This window comes from Quercus robur, chromosome 9 (genome assembly GCF_932294415.1).
Source record: "Quercus robur chromosome 9, dhQueRobu3.1, whole genome shotgun sequence".
Lineage (NCBI taxonomy): Eukaryota > Viridiplantae > Streptophyta > Magnoliopsida > Fagales > Fagaceae > Quercus > Quercus robur.
In genome coordinates this window covers 22373605-22393106 of record NC_065542.1, presented here as the reverse complement: position 1 = coordinate 22393106, position 19502 = coordinate 22373605, and the positions used below count along the sequence as shown (strand labels likewise).

The 19502-nt window shown below is 36.1% G+C and overlaps 3 protein-coding genes across 3 annotated transcripts; 1 reads left to right on the top strand and 2 right to left on the bottom strand.

Moving 5' to 3' along the window:
- Positions 1 to 72: 72 nt before the first annotated feature.
- LOC126700852 (MDIS1-interacting receptor like kinase 2-like) lies at positions 73 to 1122 on the bottom strand. The gene is made up of 3 exons (XM_050399031.1): positions 981 to 1122; positions 572 to 850; positions 73 to 491 (listed from the first exon to the last, which is right to left on the bottom strand). The coding sequence occupies exons 1-3, from the start codon at positions 1120 to 1122 to the stop codon at positions 73 to 75; spliced, it is 840 nt and encodes a 279-aa protein (XP_050254988.1).
- Positions 1123 to 4639: 3517 nt separating this feature from the next.
- On the bottom strand, positions 4640 to 10914 carry LOC126699608 (protein ALP1-like). Its single transcript, XM_050397531.1, has 5 exons — positions 10828 to 10914; positions 10698 to 10742; positions 5615 to 6168; positions 5300 to 5531; positions 4640 to 5228 (listed from the first exon to the last, which is right to left on the bottom strand). Exons 3-5 carry the CDS (start codon positions 6155 to 6157, stop codon positions 4777 to 4779), a joined length of 1227 nt encoding a protein of 408 aa, XP_050253488.1. The 5' UTR covers positions 6158 to 6168; positions 10698 to 10742; positions 10828 to 10914; the 3' UTR covers positions 4640 to 4776.
- Positions 10915 to 14613: 3699 nt separating this feature from the next.
- On the top strand, positions 14614 to 18897 carry LOC126700851 (uncharacterized). Its single transcript, XM_050399030.1, has 7 exons — positions 14614 to 14805; positions 14892 to 15707; positions 16712 to 16933; positions 17145 to 17312; positions 17501 to 17854; positions 18454 to 18642; positions 18742 to 18897. The coding sequence occupies exons 1-7, from the start codon at positions 14614 to 14616 to the stop codon at positions 18895 to 18897; spliced, it is 2097 nt and encodes a 698-aa protein (XP_050254987.1).
- Positions 18898 to 19502: the final 605 nt, after the last annotated feature.

Sequence of the window (19502 nt, the reverse complement as noted above, 5' to 3'; positions counted from 1 at the left end):
AGTCACAGTGCCCGGAAATTTTAGTGTTACCAGCAATTATATACAAATATTTGCAATTAACAGCTGTAGTACTCATGGCATTACACTTGCAGTTTCTTTCAGCAAGCATAAATTTGAAAGAATATTATACATTCCATTCGATTCATATCCTTGCTTGTCTTGCAGAAACTGTGGATGGTTCTGGGAAATTATTGCACTTGGAGTTGACAACACCTGAGAAACCATGTGCATAGTTGGTCTAGAATTTGGATTAGCGCACAAGCATGCAATTGCCAGCTTTATGACGAGTATCAATTGATTCTCAACCTCAAGAGTGGGATGTGATAGGCATATGTCTAACAAATCTTTCAACAATAAACTCTCCTCCACAAATGAAGTAGATAGATTGGAGATGATTTCACCTGGATGCCTTCCTTTGATTACTTCAATAGCCAAAACGCCAAAGCTAAAAATGTCGCATTTCTGAGTTATCATCATTGTATAAGCCAGCTCTGCAAATAAATAGAATATCATGACAATGTGCTCATATACTCTCTATGTTCTACATTGATTAAAAAATTAAATATATTACCTAGTGCAACATATCCATATGTGCCAGCAAGTGAAGTCCAATTAGAGGAGTCTCGATTAAGAAGTTTAGCTGTGCCAAAGTCTGAAACATGAGCCACATATTCAGAGTCTAGCAAAATATTTTTGCTTGATATGTCCCTATGAACAATTGGTGGAGAACAATCATGATGCATGTAAGACAAAGCATGTGCCACACTTTTGATAATATTCACCCCTTTATTCCAGTGCAATTCTTTAGCACCTCCATCATTGCTCAAAATAGTGGCCAAGCTACCCCTTTCTAGGTAATCAAATAAAAAATGAGTATTTTGAGTGTGAACAAAAGCCATGCAATTTTACAATGTTTCAGTGACGTATTTCTATTAATGCCCTTATTTCATTTAGCAACTCTTTTTGCTGTTGAATCTCACCATCAAAAAGGGGTAGGAGCTTCTTCACCGCTACTATGTTTCTAGATGTTAACTTTGCTTTGTAAACAACTCCAAACCCTCCCTTTCCAATGCAAAACTTAGCATCAAAATCCTCGGTTGCTTTAATGATTTCTTTGTACATTGCTCTTCCATCGAAATTTGATATTGATAACACTTCTTCAATGTCCACAGCATTTGTTTGGTCTGTATATGGACCATTCCCTTTTCCTTTTAAAAAAAAGAAAATTCCAAGGAATGCCAATACAAGTAGAAGAGTTCCCATAAGAGGGGAAATGATTAAGAAAATGACTCAGTGTCCCTTTTTCGAAATATGCTTTTCTTCCGCACAAGGTTGTAGTCCAGTAACATTTCCACACAGTCCTTTATTCCCTTTTAATGCTTCTATTCGAGCATCTTGAAATGCTTTGCTATTGGGAAAAGGACCCTCCAACTGATTATAGGATATGTTGACATTTGACAGACCATGCATTCTTCAAAAGTAGTGGGAATTAAACCAGAGAGGTTATTGTGGGAGATGTTCAACAGCTCCAAGCTTTGTTGATTGCCAATTTGTGAAGGTATCTCTCCTTCAGGCAAGTTATAACTCAAATCTAGTTGAGACAAATGAGGTAAATTACATATTAGAAAGGGAATGTCTTGGCTAAAATTGTTGTTGCTTAAATTCAAGTAGATTAGTTTCAAACAGCGGATTTTTTTAGAAAATAACTATAAAATCCAAACAATATCATTAGTTAGGAAACATTTCAAACTAATTTAGTGCAGAGGACTCGATTTTTGGGTTATAAAATCGAGTATATTGTACTCGAGTTTCCTGTTTTGCTAGTAGCCAGACTGTCCACGTAGGCCAGAAATCGAGTTCATTGGACTCGTTTTGTAAGCATAGAAATCGAGTTCATTGGACTCGGTTTCTAGGCCAAGAAACCGAGTTCAATGAACTTGGTTTTTATACATATAAATCGAGTTCAATGAACTCAGTTTGCAGGAGTAGAAACCGAGTTCATTGGACTCGGTTTTGATTTAAAGGAAACCGAGTCCCTTGTACTCGGTTTCCTTTTGGGCACCTATCTATCATTGCAGCACTCAAAAAAAATAGTTCAAGCACACAAAAAAACCAAGTTAAAAACACAAAAACAGTTCAGCACACAAAAACTTTCAAAACACATAGTTCTCACTCTCATTCCCTCTCACTCAGTCTCTCTCTCGTCTCTGTCTCACGAGAAGTCTCTCTCTCACTCTCACACTCTCATTCCCTCTCACCTCTCGCTCCGTCGTCGTCGCCGTCGCTGCCAGCTCCTGTCGTCGTCGCTGCCTCTCGCTCCCGTCGCTCCGTCTCCGCCTCGCTCAGTCTGTCTCCCTCAATGGTTGGCTCCGACTACCTCACAAAAGTAAGGACTCTCTCTTTTTTCTGGGTTTATTGGTAACGGAGGCATGCATTGTACTTGATATTTGGGGGGTGCAGAGTTTGCTGCCATATCTGCTGTGAGGCAAATGATTTCTTTTCCTGGCATCCAAACAGAGCCGATAGTTCCCCCTCCCCCCCCCCCCCCGCCCCCAAAAAAAACCGTTCAAATCCACTAAACATTTTGATTTTGAATATTTATACTAAAGAATAATAATTTTAAAGAACCAGGTTCAGTTTAAGTTTTTGTATTTAGGAGTAATAGAAAAGAAATATTATGATTATTATGATAACTAAAAATCTATATTACAGTTTAAATCCACAAAAAACTTTTTTTTTTTTTTTTTAAGTGTTGAGATAATTATATTGAATGTATTGTTTATGCTGTTGTTGTTGTTGTATGGGTTTTGAAGTGAAATGGCTTTGAGAGGTGTATGGCAACTTCAAAAGCTGATTGTGAGCTATTTGTTAACTGTTGACGATTTATTTATTTCTTGAAATGAAATTGATTGAACCTATAGACAATTTCGCGAGAACGCTTTAGCCTAGATGGCATAATGATTGTTTGCAACGGATGCCGATAATTGTTCTTCATAATTGTTCTTCTATGATAGATTTTTCCAAATTCTTATATGTGGCTTGATGTTATTGCCAGTTCTGACGATTTACTAGACATATAGATTAGCACAGGACGAAGGCTCTTAAAGTTGAAATGGATTGTTGTAATTGACAACATTGGGTGTTCGATAGTTTTATGTTAGAACTTTCTGCTAGAAACATAAGTAATTTGTGTGAAACTTCTTCTTGGTTTATCTTAATATTGGATTTTGATTTTGATTCAATTCAAGGTCATCTAGCTGGCCTTTAATAAAATGTGCTCAATGGATTTTGATTTTGTAGAGCTTTTTTAATAAAATGTGCTCTTTCTAGCTGGCCTATAAAGCAAAATTTATTGTGAAGACTGTTAGGTTCTAAATGTTTAGAACAATTGGCAAATCGTGAACACAAACTTGTCTAGATATAGATCTTAGAGTCTATAGGTTTTATTAGACAATGCTCAATGTGATTCAAGTCAAGATTCAAGAACATACAAGCTGCAGGAAGAAGATTTCATAATTTGTCTGGTTCAATCGATCGAAAGACAGGCTCGATCGATCAAAAGTCGTATTTGCAGAATTTTAATTAAACCCAAACAGCAGTTCAAGCCCATTAAGGATTAGGGTTTCTAATCTACTTCTCCCAGTATATAAAGGAAACCCTAAGCACGTTTTTATGTGGCTTTTCAGAGAGAAAAGAGTGTGCCTCTTTTGTATTTAGGGTTTTGTTCCTAAAAAACTCTCTTATGTCTTCTACCGGTGCTATTCCTTGAAGAATCTCAAGATCCGGTATTGTAGAAGTTGCTGCCTTCTCTAGTCATCAAAGGTGCTGATGATCTAATCCTTCAAGGGTGGTCTTGGAGTCACAAACATGAGAGTTTGTGTTGCTAAACCTTTGAGTGGGATCTCAAAGTCACAAACAGGGGTGTTTGTGTTTTGCAAAGGCCAAAGAAAGAAGGAGTCCGTGGATTCGGAGTTTGCACATGGTCGTGTCAGTAAGTTCTACTGGTGGGTAGCAATAAGAAGTCGAGCGTGGGGCTTGTAAGTCTTATTGTATGAACTTCGATTCTTTCAAGATAGTGGATTCAAGTTTACCTTGAGGATAGCTAGGTCAAATCCTCCCCAGGTTTTTACCGATTTGGTTTCCTGGGTGATCATATCTTGTGTTATTTATTTTCTGCTGCTTTGCATGATTTGATCTTTGTTATTGTGATAACCTAGACTTGTTAAATTGGACTAAGGGCCTGTTTGGATAAGCTATTTCAAGAAGTGCGTTTTAAAAACTAGCGTTTTTAAAACGTGCGTTTTAAAAACTCCATTTTAAAAGCCACAGATAAGTGTTTGGTAAAAATGTGAAAAAATGCGTTTTCTATTTTTAAAGTCATATTAAGCGTTTGGATAAGCTGTTTTAAAAATAGCTGTTTTGAGTGTAAATTCCAAAAAAGGATTTAACTATTTTTTGAAGGTTATATTGTCATTTTTCCTGTGATCAGTGTTTTTTTATTATTGAAAATATGTAATTAGGCTTAACAATTACATTAATAATAACAACAATAATGATGTTTTCGTTGTTGAAATTCATGGAGAGAAGTTTATCAAATTTAAAATATTAAAAATAACTCATCAAGAAAAAGATATTAAAATGATTAGGAAAATAATTATATTAAAATGTTAATTGCCAACAATATCAATACTAGACAATCCATTATAATAATAAAAAAGTTCTTATCCGAAAAAATTAAAAACCAAAACACCAAAACAGAAATAATAAAAATATTGTTTACAACCCACAAATGGATCGAGCTATTTTGTCACGAACAAATTTCATCTCCTCATCTTGTATATTTTCAACGTTTGCCTGTCTGCTACTACCTTCTCCACTACTATTGCTTCTTGGTCTATCCAAGTCATGTTCATCCCAATTGAATCCCTCATCTTCCCTATCATGTTTTCTAATAAAATTATGCAAAACACAAGTAGCAACTATAATGTTTCTTTGGTGCCTAATGTCATAAGGTGGCATTTGCTTTAAAATTTTCCATTTATTCTTCCACACTCCAAAAGTTCGCTCAATTGCACTTCTAAGTGATGAGTGAACATAATTAAACCTCTCTTCTATGTGATTCCCTCGACCAGCTCGTCGAAAATCTGAAAGATGATACTTCTGTCCCTTATAAGGTGGCAAATATCCTTTCCTTAAGGGGTATCCAGCATCAACTAAATAATATTTTCCTAGTAAAAAAAAAAAAATGTAAGATGTACATAAATAATATCCTTCATACATATATAAAAATTTTATATACCTGGTGGTGGTTTTGGAAAATTGACAGATTGTCGACGGATAGCATCTAAGAAAATACGTGTATCATGTGCTGCACCCTCCCATCCAGCCATAACAAATGTGAAAAGTAAATCAAAATCGCATGCTGCCATCACATTAAAAGATGTCACAGCCTTTCTATTATAATATGGAGCTTTCTTGTCGTCTCCAACAACAACTTGGATATGTGTACCATCAATGGCACCAATGCAATCCTAAAATAGAATATAAATTTTAGTTACTTAGGAAATAATCCTAACAAATATTAGAAACAAATTAGAATGTATGAAATGAATACCTGAAAGTGTGGCATGTACAATGGATTCTTCTGTATATGTCTTGGAACTACACTAAATGTAGGGTCAGAAGGCTTGAAGATATCCATTGACATTATGTTAAGGTGTTTCAGAACTCTATGAAAACGTTTGTGTATAGTCTCACCAGAATGTTGGAATCTTTCTTGAGCCATCCTATAACAAGCTCCTTGTCCAAGTATCATTAAACATATACCTACTGACTCTTCAAGCCTAATATGCCTTGTGTGCTGAAGTCCATATGTATGTTGTAAAACATTACACAATTGAAGAAAAACATGTGGCTTCATTCTAAACATTTCGAAACATTTCGTTTCATTACCCGTCAAATAATCCATCAACCACATATAGCCAGTTTGTTCAGAATCTCTACAAGGTTGTTTATCAATATATTTCATATAATATGTCACTGCAACATGACATCCAGCAATAGCAAGATCATATAATTCCTCATCATCATATTCATCGTTTTCCACATCATAAGAATGATCTTCATCACTATTATCAATATGATCATTGTAATCCATAGGAATATCACCTAAAATATTATAGCAATAAATTAGATAAATCACAATAAAGAAGAAAAATACCTATCTATAGCACATCACATTAATAGCAGAAAAATATTGCAGAAGCAAACAAATAATTGATATAAGTCAATCATCATTTTCCACTTCGCAAAAATCAAGAGACAAAAATATTAGAGTAGAAACTGTCAATGATTTCAATGCTACAATCACCCTTCTTAATTAAAAAATTTTTAAAGAGTATATCTTTTAATCCACAACAAAGAATTGACTATGGTGTACGGCTAGCTCTTACAGCAGTCAAACAAGGAAAAAAACTGTTCATGCTATTAACTTATTACCAAATACGATTCAAAATAAAAGTGTAGCTTTTTCCTTTAATTTCAAAATTAAGAAGATTAATTTCTTTTTAGAAGGAACCAGGATAGTGTTGAAAGAAATGAATCCAGCAAGTATAAGATGTAGAAGCCATATCTAGTTTACAGCTTCAACAATCTTATCTGTTGTAAAAAGGATTCTGTGAAATCAAAGGGGCAAATACCACAAGAAGTGGAACCATGTTTCCAATAGTCAAGAGACGTGTAAAACTATTTCTAAAAGATCTACACAGAGTTGAAGATGTTTATACTTTTAACTAGTTCAAGAAGATCCATGACATCATCCATATATTGCAGGCATGCCACCGGCAGCAAAATGAAGACTAACTACTCTGCTTTCCTTGGATTGGTAAGTAACATATACACCCAGTGAGCCTTTAACTCACAATATCTGGACCAACTGAGCTAGAGCTCATTGGCAACAAAATCAAGACCACTATTCAGGTTGCCTTCAGTGGTATGAGTGAGAAATATTGGTTTTCTTTCTCTTATTTTCCAACAGAAAGACCTAGAAGAAGCAACTTTGAGTTTAGAATACCTCTCAGCCTTCTCCCCCTATGTGTTACAATCTAAAGAAAAAATAATATAAGAAGTAGGAGAACACAACGAATTGGCTTCCCAGGCAATATGCATATGATGATGCATGGGTACATGATGTATCCATAATTAAACTAAAGAATGGACAACCTTGTCTTTGCAATTAACATATAACCATGACCTTAGACTTTCACACACCTCAAACTTTGGTATGTTTCTTGTAGTTCCTCCTTCAAATGCAAGCACATGCAAAAATGCCAATCCAGGTCCTTTTACGTCCACAAGAAAGTTTTGCAAGTGACGGACAAAAAGATCATAGAAAGTTGTTCTAAAGTTCATAAAAACACATAAAACTTTTTGACAATGGGTACTTTTATGTTCAAGAAAGGTATTATAAAGAAATTCAATGCAAAACACCAGTGATTTACATAAAGAGAGAGTATTCACTTATAATGCACCCAGCATCAATTGGACAACTAATTGAAAAAAAAAATATGCTGTGTTGGTCACAATCAATCACCCCTGTTAAGAACAACTAATTGAAAAAAGAAAAAGAAAAAGAATTAACTTCTAGCTTTATATTCAAAATTAAAACCAACACCAATTCTAGCAGAAAGTGAAATACATGTAGGACAATAATTCACACTTGCAGAAACAATGGCATCAGTCAGTTAGAGACTAGAGGTTCAAGTTTAGTACAATAAATTTAAGAGCTACAATTAAAACAAGATATACCAGTAACAATTGGGTCCAACTTTACCCTTTTTTCATAACCTTCTTCTTTCTTGATTTCCACTAGAAACAACCAACTATATCATTTTTTCAATACTGTCTACAAAGCTGAAGTTGCTATGTGTTAACAATTATGAGAAAAAAGGTCAATTGGACCACTATAAAGATTTTACCCAAAAAAATGCCATCTAGAATAAAACAATAAATTATTCAAAGGATAAAACAATAAATTATTAAAAACATCTCTCTCTTCCATAAAACATTATTCAAACGATAAAACATAAAACACTAAGTGCCAAAGTAGTGACCTCCCTAACAGCCACATTATTCAAAGGATAAAATAATAAAACATTAAACATCTCTCTTCCATAAAACATTATTCATACGATAAAATATAAAACACCCTAAATGCCAAAGTAGTGCCCTCCTAACAATCTTGCCTCCTCTTGCAAAAACTGAAGTTGTAAATATGGTTCTTCCATCACGACAAACATCTCTCTTTTCTCTCGTTTCTGAAAAATACGTGCTGCCATGAGGTAGAGTTCGGAACCCTTCTCAATGCCATCTAAGGTGCACACGCGTTCCATGACATTACGAATAGTACTACTTGGCTCCACTGAAAAAGCTGAGTTCCTTAACTCCACAACATCACAGATACGACTAAGTTGTTGTGTCAACTGTAATGCCGTTCCTCCTTTCTTCCCTTTGCTCTGTGTGGATGATGGTAAAACTCGCTTCTTTCCTTTGTTTTGTGTTGGGTTAGGTGGTTGTGTGTGGTTAGGAGTCTCATCTTCATGAACGTCATCATCATCATTTGGAGAAGATGAGTCAGTAGAAATATCACCTAACCCCTCCTTAGGTGTCTCAAGATCATCTGGTAACACACCTGAAGTGGGGGCCCATGCTAAATCTCCTGTGGCCGCAATGTCCTTAAACATAATGTCTAATAAGTCAACATTCTCTAAACCTTTATCTTGAAATTGTGCAGCTTCAGGAACCTCCTACAATTTTGAATATTTTCATCAATAACTCAAATAGCATGGTTTATCTACTAATACAAAATATGTATAATGAGTTATACATAACATACCATTAGTTTCCTTTCCCACCACTCATCAGTTGCAGCTATTGTTCCTTTGGCTGCATCCCATCCCAATCCAGTTTCACTTCCCTTCAACTTATTCCAAAGTATCCAATCTTTCTTCAAACTATCCCATTTATGCTTATACTTCGCCCTAGGATATTCCTTTCCAGTTTTCTTTTCAAAAGTTCCTATAATATTTGCCCAACCCTTTTTACTAAAGTGGGTATTAGGTCGATTACCCTTAAATACCTCATCCACACAAGCTTCACAAAAGATAGTCGTTACTCTTGATGGCCATTGAACTCTAACATTTGAGCTATTTTGGGATTGTTTGGTGTTGGGATTTGAATTCTCCTTATTCTTAACCATCTAAACAAAATATAGGTTTATTAATAACAATGTTCAACCAAATATGTAAAAATTCCAATGCTCTTACAAACAATACTCTTATAGGTAAAACAGTTTCACACGTAATAAACTAGCAATACATTTTAGTTAAAAATTAGTAAATGGCAAAACTAGCAATAGAATAAGTCGGTGGTTGGAGCCTTCTATTAAGTAAGACTATATAAATAAATTTTTTGGGTCAGAAATAAGATGATTTGAAGCATCATGACTCATGATTGACTGGTGCTGCATGTGTTTGAGAACCATCTTGTTGTTTCTCATTGTTTTTGTAGATGGGCATGCGTGAACCAATCTTTGTTTTTTATTCTTTTTTTGGCTGAATCGTAAAATTGAAAAGAAACAACAACAAAATAAACTAGCTGCCCAAAGCAAAAGGCAAAAACAAAAGACATAAGAACAAACAAAATTAAAAAGGCAGCCACATTCCCCTGCCTATTCAAGTGTGTGAGAATTTACCCCACTTAACAAGTGTGTGAGCAACCACATTCCCCTGCCTAGTCATCATAGAAAGCTAAATTCTAATATCACCGCATTCTAAGTTCAGCTTAAGTGTAGGTTCAATTTAAAAGGCAGCAAGAATAAAGTGGATGAAACAAATGCCTAAATTTTTTAATGAATCATAAATTTAATTGATGATAATAAAAAAAAACACATGCAAAAAGGACATATTATAATAGACACCACTTCAGAACAACATTATAATAGAAAAGCAAACAACATCAAGCATCTTCAAATGTTTTGAGTAATACACTTTTAACTGCAAAAACACTCTTAACTGCAAAAGTAAAAGCACTACAAAACACTTTTAAATTGCAAAAGCACATTAGAACAACAACCTGAAATTTTCCATCAACCCCATCTATCTGAATTTATTTTTTAAACTTCACAACCAGTAAATAAATGACAACATGAACAAAAACCTGAAATATTCTTCAAACCCATATACTTTTCAACAAGAAAAAACGAATCCCATCCAATCCAAATGGTTTTGATCAACCTCATCTATCTGAAATAGTTTTAAAAACTTCACAACCAGTAAATAAACAGCAGCATGAACAAAAACCTGAAATATTCTTCAAACCCATATACATTTCAACAAGAAAAAACGAATCCCATCCAATCCAAATGGTTTTGATCAACCTCATCTGTCTAAAATTGTTTTAAAAACTTCACAACCAGTAAATAAACAGCCGCATGAACAAAAACCTGAAATATTCTTCAAACCCATATATTTTTCAATAAGAAAAAACGAATCCCATCCAACCCAAATGGTTTTAATCAATATTTAATTTCCTTAGTCATGTAAGTTCTAATATTTTGAGTTTATTCAGTCATCTAAACTAACATGCAAAAGCCCAAATCAATAGAATTATTTCAGAGATGGGTAATGGAGAATGTTTACCTGGAAATTGTGATGCAGAACAACGATGGCAATCGGAGAGAGCAACTGAGCAATAACAGAGAAGAAAGAAGTGAATCACGTGAAATTGATGTGGAGAGAACCAAGACTGTTGAGATATGAGAATGTTTACCTGGAAATCGTGATGCAGAACAACGACGCCAATCAAAGAGAGCAACTGAGCAATAACAGAGGAGAAAGAAGTGAATAACGTGAAATTGGTGTGGAGAGAACCAAGACTGATGAGATATATATATATGGAGAAGGGATAAGCTGGGATTTCGGTAAAAACTTTCCTGAACCGCGCGAAACAATTAGCGGCAACCCAATCGTCCCAACCGCGCGATGCTGAAAAAGCAGTAGAAAATTTCATTTTCGGAATCGCGAAAATCTGCGGAATTGAAAACGCAATCCCACAGATATCGCCTAGCCAAATGCAATCCTAGAATCGCGATTCGCGAAACTGCCGTTCTGTGCAATGTAAACGCCTAAACAAACGGGCCCTAAGTAACAACTTGGCTAATTAACTAGGTTAAATCAATTGGTTTTAATGGGTCTAAAAACTATCAAAGACTATGGTGGTGTTTGCATGTAGAAAGCTAATTTTATGTTTATCTCAGCGTGTAACTTGTTAAGGAAAAAAAGTGTGATCTGAGCATGTAAAACTGTAGCATTTTTGAATTTGAATGCAAATACTGCATATGGGGCTAGTATTTGGACTGAATTATTGAAATAGGAAATCTGGGGAATTGAAATGAAGGGTGTTCTGATGATAAAATATTCAAAGTCATAAAAGGGGAATGTAGAAGTTAGAAGGAGTTTACCATAATTAATAGAAAATGTTAATATATGCTACTACTTTCAGATCCAGAAAACCACTGTTTATTTCTTTTTATAAAAGAAGTGCGAAAATATTAAGTATATTCTAGTACCAAAATGCAATTTAATAAGATTTTAAAGACATCTTCATGTCAGGAACAAGCTTGCATATAATTATCACCATAGTCTGTCCAAAATGTTAATAGCATCCACGAGGTATTAACTGTATACAGATTGGGATCATAGAGAAAGTTGATGTGTTCATCATTTTTTAAGGTGTAATTATCGATTAATTCAATTTTGTGGAATTGCATTTATGTAAGGGCCATACCTGCTTTTTTAATTTTTTGATAAGTGACAGAACATTCAAAATTTCATCACCTTAGTGCATTTATGTAAGGGCCATGCATGCATGGGCCCTCACCTCAGTGCTGCTTCTGCTCTGCTCTTAGGTCTCCATTCAGAACTGTTGAAATGATAATAGTAATATAGAATTTTATGCTTGAGAAAGAACTTTTAGACATGATTATTAGGATTCTACAAAATTTCTAATGCATTTCATATGCAATTTAGTTTGTTCTTTTACATTTTGTAACTGCAAATTTCCAAAACTATTTATGTCATATTATATATTTATTTAATCATTTTTTTTTTTTTCAGAATTCATTATAAAGCTTGTTTAGTGATTTTGCAGTGGTAGTTGTTCTTTTGGTTTCTTGAACTCCGTGCTAGGTTGGTATTAGAATTTTAGAACTGCACAATTATTACTTATCAAAAAAAGAAAAAGAACTGCACAATTATTGGAAATTTGGGGCTGTTACATGCACTGTGATAATCTCTTGAGACTCTATCTCCAATTTTCATTTCTTGATTTAAGCAACCACTTCAAGACATTTTCCATTGGGTCTATTAACAACTGGGATGCATAAGTGTTTTCTGGATTGAAGTGTGCCTGTGTGTAGTAATTTATAGTAATTTTGGTGATCTGAAACCAAAACTGAAACTTCTCAGTCCATCTTCCATTGAATATGTGATGGGAGAAAAGCATCATAGTTTTAACTATTATGATTTTAATGATTTGTGATTGTTGTTGTTGAACTAGAATTAATAGTAATTTGTTGTTGAAGAAATTAGGCTATACATTGAGATCATTGCGAATTTATCTTCAACATGTGCTTATATTACTCTTGGCTCCCTAAACTTCGTGCAGTATGGCTATTGTTCCTACTCAAATCCCTGATGAGTTCGGTCCTGGTCCCATTGAGGATTCGATGTTAAGGTTTCTAAAAGATCATCGATCGTGTGTTGTTTGGGAAGGCAAGGTAAAATTAAACCGACCACCTGCTGAATATTCTCTTCTTATCCTTTTAAATTATGTTGATTTTTTTTTTCTTTCCATTTCTAAAATTCTAAGTTTGTCAATGGTATTACTAGCTTTGAATGCATAGTCATGCCCATTAGTTAGCTTAAGTTAGATTGGCAGACCGTTGCACACCCTTATATAAAGGTTACACCCTTATGACATATTGCATCTCATCATCATGGTTCTATCATGTGCAGGATTCGGGGGCACTGAAATGCCGTGGTCGTAATGATGAGTTGCGAAAATGACGCCCGATAGTGGTGGATGATCGCGTCCTCGACATTGTCAAGAGAGTTGGATTAGAGGGGCTGTATAGTATCCCATGTAGAGAGATTGGTCATAACTTGATAACGGCCTTTGTTGAGCGATGGCGGCCTGAAACCCACACCTTCCACCTGCCACATGATGAGACAACGATCACATTACAAGATGTGGAGGTTCTTTTGGGGATTCCAATCGATGGTGAGGCAATTGTTGGAAAAACTGACTTGACATGGGCTGCTGAATGTCAAAGTCTACTTGGAATTGCTACTAATGCTGTGGTGCTAAAAGGACAAAGGATCCTAATTAATAAGCTATTAGAAGAAATTGACCAAGGGTTGCCCCATGGTGCAGCAGAGGTGGTTGTGCATCAATATGCACGGTGTTATATTCTAGCACTGCTGGCAAACACAATTTTCGCCGACAAGTCTGGCGATAGGGTGCATACGATGTGGTTGCAGATGTTGAGAAACCTTCACAATCCACCTCAGTACAGTTGGGGGAGCGCTTGCCTTGCATGGTTGTACAGAGAGTTATGCAGGGCAACCGACAGAGGTGCCAGTCAGATTGGTGGGGCTTTGCTACTGGTTCAGTATTGGGCATGGTTCAGATTCCCTTTTTTGTGCCCAAGGAAGGACCTCCCACCAGATGATGCATATGGCCCACCATTTGCACCTTCTCCACTGTCCATTAAGTAAGTCTCTTCCTTGACCGATTGTCTCTATTGGAAATAGATTCATAATTTTAAACGACATGACACATTGTTATACATAGAGAATAAATTTTAACCTTGATATTCCTTAAATTTTGAAAGTTAATAGGATTTTTATTTATTTTTATATATCGTTTTACAACCACTGAGGTCATATGTTATGATTGATGTATAATACAAGTGTTATTAATTTCTAGCTCCACCACTAATCATATGTTTAGATAATCATTTATTGGTATAAACTTAGTCGTATGTAATGTTAAATTTATGATTGCCCATCATTTATTGTTGTTGATTACTTCAAATTCTCAATTCCAAGTATTGACTCCCTCTTTCTTAATTGTAGGACTGTGTGGGTCGTGAGCATGAAAAATAGCCCCCAAGAAATCTATCTGGTCCGGTACCATCAGCTTTTAGATTCTATGCATCCCAAGCAGGTACCCAAATTGTGTTTCTTCTATTGTTTATGACTATTGTATTTATAACTGTAAAATAGCTCATAGTCGAAAATAATGGAATATTGCATAATGTGCTGACCTTTTATTTGGCTACTTCAGGTGGTGTGGCAACCATATGAAGCTGAATTAGCCCACCTGCCTGAGTTCTGTGTCGCAGGAAGGGACGTATGGACGACGAAGGTGCCGCTTGTATGTTTCTGGCTAGTAGAGAAACATACACCGGACCGTGTTCTTTGTCAATTTGAGATGGTATAAGAAATCCCCCCATATGTTGATACTGACAACGCCCTTCATGACATAGACCTGATGGGGAAGATTGTGGTGAACTGGAGGGACAAACATTATGGCCATATCCAAGTGTGGAATAGTCGAGCACGATCTCTATGTCATGGAGTACGACTAGAGGGTGCTATGTCGCCTGCTTATCCATACTTCGATTGGTACGATAAGGTGACTTGGAGGTTCGTCGACCACACTTCCGCGTCACTTCTTATTATGGTAATTGCTTCGACCTTTCTTTTCAAATTTTGTTGCGTATCACCATTTTAGTGTTAGATGTACTAATTGTATTTATTTACTTGCAGGTTGCCAGTCACAAGCAGTTGTTGATGCGTCATGTAGTAGGTAGTCCTGAGTACAAGCAGATTATAGCTGTACTTAAGGTAGTGGAACGCCTTCGCCGTGTAACTGCCCAACATCCCTTGGAAGAGACCGATGGGGCAAATCAAGAAGCGCCAAAAGATACTGGACTACCAAGCACGGGCTCAACTCGTGCTAGCCATAGCCATGGTCAACGTGCTGCACCCCATCAGGTTGTCAGTAGGTTGGGTCCCCCTCCACCCCTACATGCACCAGAGTTCCCTCCACCCCCACATGCATCTCCTGCCCCAGAGATCCCTCCATGTACTGCTCATGCAATTCCTGACCTAGAGATCCCTCTACCTACTGCTCATGCATCTTTTCACCCCGAGATCCCTTCACACACCCCACATACATTTTTTGACTCTGCTCATCTTTCATTTACCCCGCCATTCTTTGATCTCGACTATGATTTCAGTCAAACCCCTCCTGTCATGCACACTCAATCCCCCTCGTACAGCATTGGTCATATAGACCATGTACCACCCCATAGTCAGTCCATGTCATTCATGCCCACTCCTAGATTGCATACAAATCCCATGACTACGGGCCGCACTCACATTTCATCTGCTACACCATCCTCCCCCGCAATTGTAGGATCTTCAGTTGTTGGAAGTCAAGCAAAACAGCAAGATGTGCATGTTGAGAATGAGCAGGTAGTTGGGTTACAGTCACCCCCACAAGGTCAACCTAAACGCACAACAAAAGCACCTCCTTGTGGGACAGGTGGTCACAAAGTAGGACACAAGGCTGACCCCACGGTATGACAAGTCATTTAATGTAATGAATATTGAGTAACTACTGTTATGGTTGGTATTGGAATTCATGTAATCCATTGTTTGGTTGTAACTTCATCTTTGCAACAACGCGAGGAGCCTCACCAAGGAGATGCAATACCCCCTCCCCCACATACCAGACACTATACGAGACAGCATAAGCGTAAAATGCATTAGGATTAGCACCCCATCTGAATGTGTATGTGAATTTTGTTATTGGGTTTTCAATTTGTTTATTTTAGAACCGTGCATTGATAAGTATACAGAAAATATAGTATGTCTTTGTACAGCTTGAAATGTTATTGGCAACTGTCCCATAAGAAAAGGTCCTATCTCTGGATACTTGGATAAATGGATTGAAATTTTAATGCTGTTTTACTTGGACAAGCTATATTTGATTTTTTTTTTGTTTATTCAATCTCACTCGCATCCCCTTCCAAAGGAATTGTTTTGTTTTACTTGGACATGCTGTTTTACATGGCAGATTCTCAGTGCATGATTTGATATTGTTGATACGTGGCATGATTAGGTGAGAGTGTAGGACATTTCTTTTTTGTTTTGTGTTTTCGGCCTTCTTCTTTCTTTGTTTTGTGATTCTAATGTGGTTTCTAAGAATATTTTAATAGTAAAAATATATAGAAAATATAAATATAAATTTTTTTGATATTTTTTTATTCGCTACACCTCACTGCACCTGCACCCTATTTTTTCAAAAATTGCCAAGTCTCGCACCCGTACCCGAATCCAGAAATGCACCCGTGCTTCATAGATTACGATTGGCCAAACTCCTCACATTGGAGTTCCTTGAAAAATTGAGAGAATCTTGATCAGTTGTTTGACAAGTCTTGAGTTTTAAATTTAAGTCTATTTGGTTGGACCTTGTGCTTCTAAGCTTGATCTTTTCTTGTGAAGTAAAAGTAATGATTGCACATTTTTGCTTCTAAAAGCATAATGTAATTCTTATGGCACTAACCAACGGTGCCTAACAGGTAACAACTCTGGTCAAGAAAGGTGCTCGGAAAATTACACTGAGTATTGGTGATGGTGCCAATGATGTTAGCATGATTCAAGCTGCTCATATTGGCATTGGAATAAACGGGATGGAAGGGATGCAAGCAGTGATGGCTAGTGATTTTGCAATAGCCCAGTTTCGCTTTCTTACGGATTTGCTTCTTGTGCATGGGCGGTGGTCTTATCTTAGATTATGCAAGGTATGGATTTTCTATAACTTCAAAACTTCGTTAATATTTGTGAATGATCCCTACTCAAATGGCTCCTCTTCCTTCTTTTTGGGAGGGTAGGGGATGAGATAGTAAGTTCAAGATCGGCTGAGTGCGTGTGTAGTTTACCAACTATTAAAAAATTAAAAAAAAGATTTAATATCTAATTTGAGGTTACTTATATATAATTTTTTCATTGCAGGTTGTGACATACTTCTTTTACAAGAATCTTACGTTCACATTGACTCAATTTTGGTTCACCTTTCATACTGGATTCTCTGGTCAGAGATTCTATGATGAATGGTTTCAGTCCCTGTATAATGTCATATTTACAGCTCTGCCTGTGATCATTGTTGGGCTTTTTGATAAGGTACTGTATTCTTTCAGACAACTGCAGCTCTGTTGATGCCAATGCAATTGGTTTGGTTCATCACTTATGTTAGGAAAACTTGTATCAGAAGGCCATTCCATATCTCAAATATAATTTACTAGGTGCACTGTATTTTTACTATTTTGTAGGGAAATGTTTTTTGATTATTTACTTTTGTTCTTTTCCAGGATGTCAGTGCAACCCTTTCTAAGAAGTACCCTGAACTGTATATGGAGGGAATAAGAACTGTCTTTTTTAAATGGAGGGTTGTGGCAGTATGGGCTTTCTTTTCTTTCTACCAATCTCTTGTCTTTTATTGCTTTGTGACCACTTCCAGTAAAGGTGCTAAAAGTTCATCAGGGAAGGTGTTTGGTCTCTGGGATGTCAGCACAATGACCTTCACATGTGTTGTAGTAACAGTCAACTTGCGACTTCTTCTGATGTGTAATTTGATTACTAGGTGGCATTACATTAGTGTTGGGGGAAGTATTTTAGCATGGTTTATTTTCATTTTTATTTATTCAGGAATTATGACCCCAATGGTGAGAACGGCATCATTGAGGTCACAACTTTAATATTATTGATGTGTCTTAACATGGAACATTTTACTCATTGAGGGAAGTTCAGTTCTGATGCACAAAGGGATATTAGGACTGGCTAAAGAAATTTTCCTTTCATCTTCACTTATTCATTAATGTTGGTGCCAAAAATAAGCCACCTTGTTTGGTGTAGTAGAGATGGTTGGCCCATTCATTTTTGGGTTGTTTTGCTTGGAATTTTTGCTGTTGGTTTATTTATAGGCAGTTATGAGGTCAGCCTTTAAAAGAATATTTATAATGGTATTTTTGTTCATGCATGCTGTTGGAGTCTCAAAATTTATTTATCTCTGATATGTATTCACCGGTTAGATGTCCTACTAATCATATCTTAAGATTTGTATCATCAATGAAAATGCTCATTCATTAGGCACATAGGACAGGTAGAGGCATTTAGGAACAACTCTTTTATATGCTTTACATTTGCTGATAAATTTCATTTTTTTGATAAGCGCTGATAAATATACATTTTAAGTTGTTTGTGGCATAATTGGTGAAGATGTTGTCTTCGGTTTAGTTCTATTGGATTTTGCATTGATATGCAGGGCATGCTTTGGGAACTTATGCTAATGGGTGTTTTATTTGGGATCCATCAGGTCATTGCTGCTTCTGGAGCTGTGAAGCATGACGAAATTGTTGAGCAAGTAAAAAAATTGTTCACAAAGTTGTCATCAGATCCCACCACAGCTACTCAGTTTGTTGCAGAAGAACCAACGGATTTTACTGGTTCCGAGGTGGGGGAGACATATCTTAAGTACACTGTAATCTCTTCTTATTCCCAATAACAATTATTTCTTTAATATATTAAACTTTATTAATGTTGTAAAAACCAGGTTAGGATAATTGATGATGATATTCCTTTGGCACAATTCGCGGTTGCTTTTAGCGGAGCATCTTGGACAGATCCAAATTCCATTGCTCTGATGGTCATGCAGGCTATGTTGGGTTCATGGAACAAAAGTGCCAGTGGAGGAAAGCACATGGGGTGAGCTCTTTTTGAGAATTAAACACCTTTTTGATTCCTATTTTGTCATATTTCTTTTTTGGGTCTTTTGTTATCAGTGGTTTTTCAATTTATCCCTTCAAATTTTGCTTTCGTTTGTAACAAATATAGTGACTACTGATGTAAGATTCAGTTTGAGGTTGTGATGACTGCTCGTCTGGTTGTTTTGTCCCTGGACGTGCCTTTTTGTATGTGTATATGTTGATATTTTAAGTGGTATTTAGAAGAGATGCTGCTATTGTGTGTATTCTGTACCTTTCAATCAGCAACTGCAAGTTTGTTGCATAGTCATGTATATATGACCCTTTCAATTTTTTTATAAAAAAATGCATTGTCACAGATATCTGATTTTTATTATTTTTGGTTTGCTATCTTATTATTTCAGCCGGATTGCTTGGATGATTTCGCATATGCAATAATGTATGAGACAACCAAGTTATGTTATCGAGTTTCTCAAGCTGATGTAACTTGTGCACGTAATAAGGAAGACAGTGCATTACTGGCAAAGACTTAAGAAGGAACCAGATGATAGGCTGAGACAACCATAGTAAGAGCTCGAGATTTTGTATTAGGAAAACAAAAAACAAAAAA

Excerpts from the sequence above, each read along its gene's own strand:
- LOC126700851 (XM_050399030.1), top strand. The coding sequence starts at position 14,614 with ATGGGGAAGATTGTGGTGAACTGGAGGGACAAACATTATGGCCATATC. Across the intron at positions 14,806-14,891 it reads CCGCGTCACTTCTTATTATG|GTTGCCAGTCACAAGCAGTT; the intron begins GTAATTGCTTCG and ends ATTTACTTGCAG. Across the intron at positions 18,643-18,741 it reads CGGATTTTACTGGTTCCGAG|GTTAGGATAATTGATGATGA; the intron begins GTGGGGGAGACA and ends TGTAAAAACCAG.
- LOC126699608 (XM_050397531.1), bottom strand. The coding sequence starts at position 6,157 with ATGGATTACAATGATCATATTGATAATAGTGATGAAGATCATTCTTAT. Across the intron at positions 5,532-5,614 it reads TGTACATGCCACACTTTCAG|GATTGCATTGGTGCCATTGA; the intron begins GTATTCATTTCA and ends ATTCTATTTTAG. Across the intron at positions 5,229-5,299 it reads TTTTCCAAAACCACCACCAG|GAAAATATTATTTAGTTGAT; the intron begins GTATATAAAATT and ends TTTTTTTACTAG.
- LOC126700852 (XM_050399031.1), bottom strand. The coding sequence starts at position 1,122 with ATGTACAAAGAAATCATTAAAGCAACCGAGGATTTTGATGCTAAGTTT. Across the intron at positions 851-980 it reads GCTCCTACCCCTTTTTGATG|AAAGGGGTAGCTTGGCCACT; the intron begins GTGAGATTCAAC and ends TTGATTACCTAG. Across the intron at positions 492-571 it reads ATATGGATATGTTGCACTAG|AGCTGGCTTATACAATGATG; the intron begins GTAATATATTTA and ends ATTTATTTGCAG.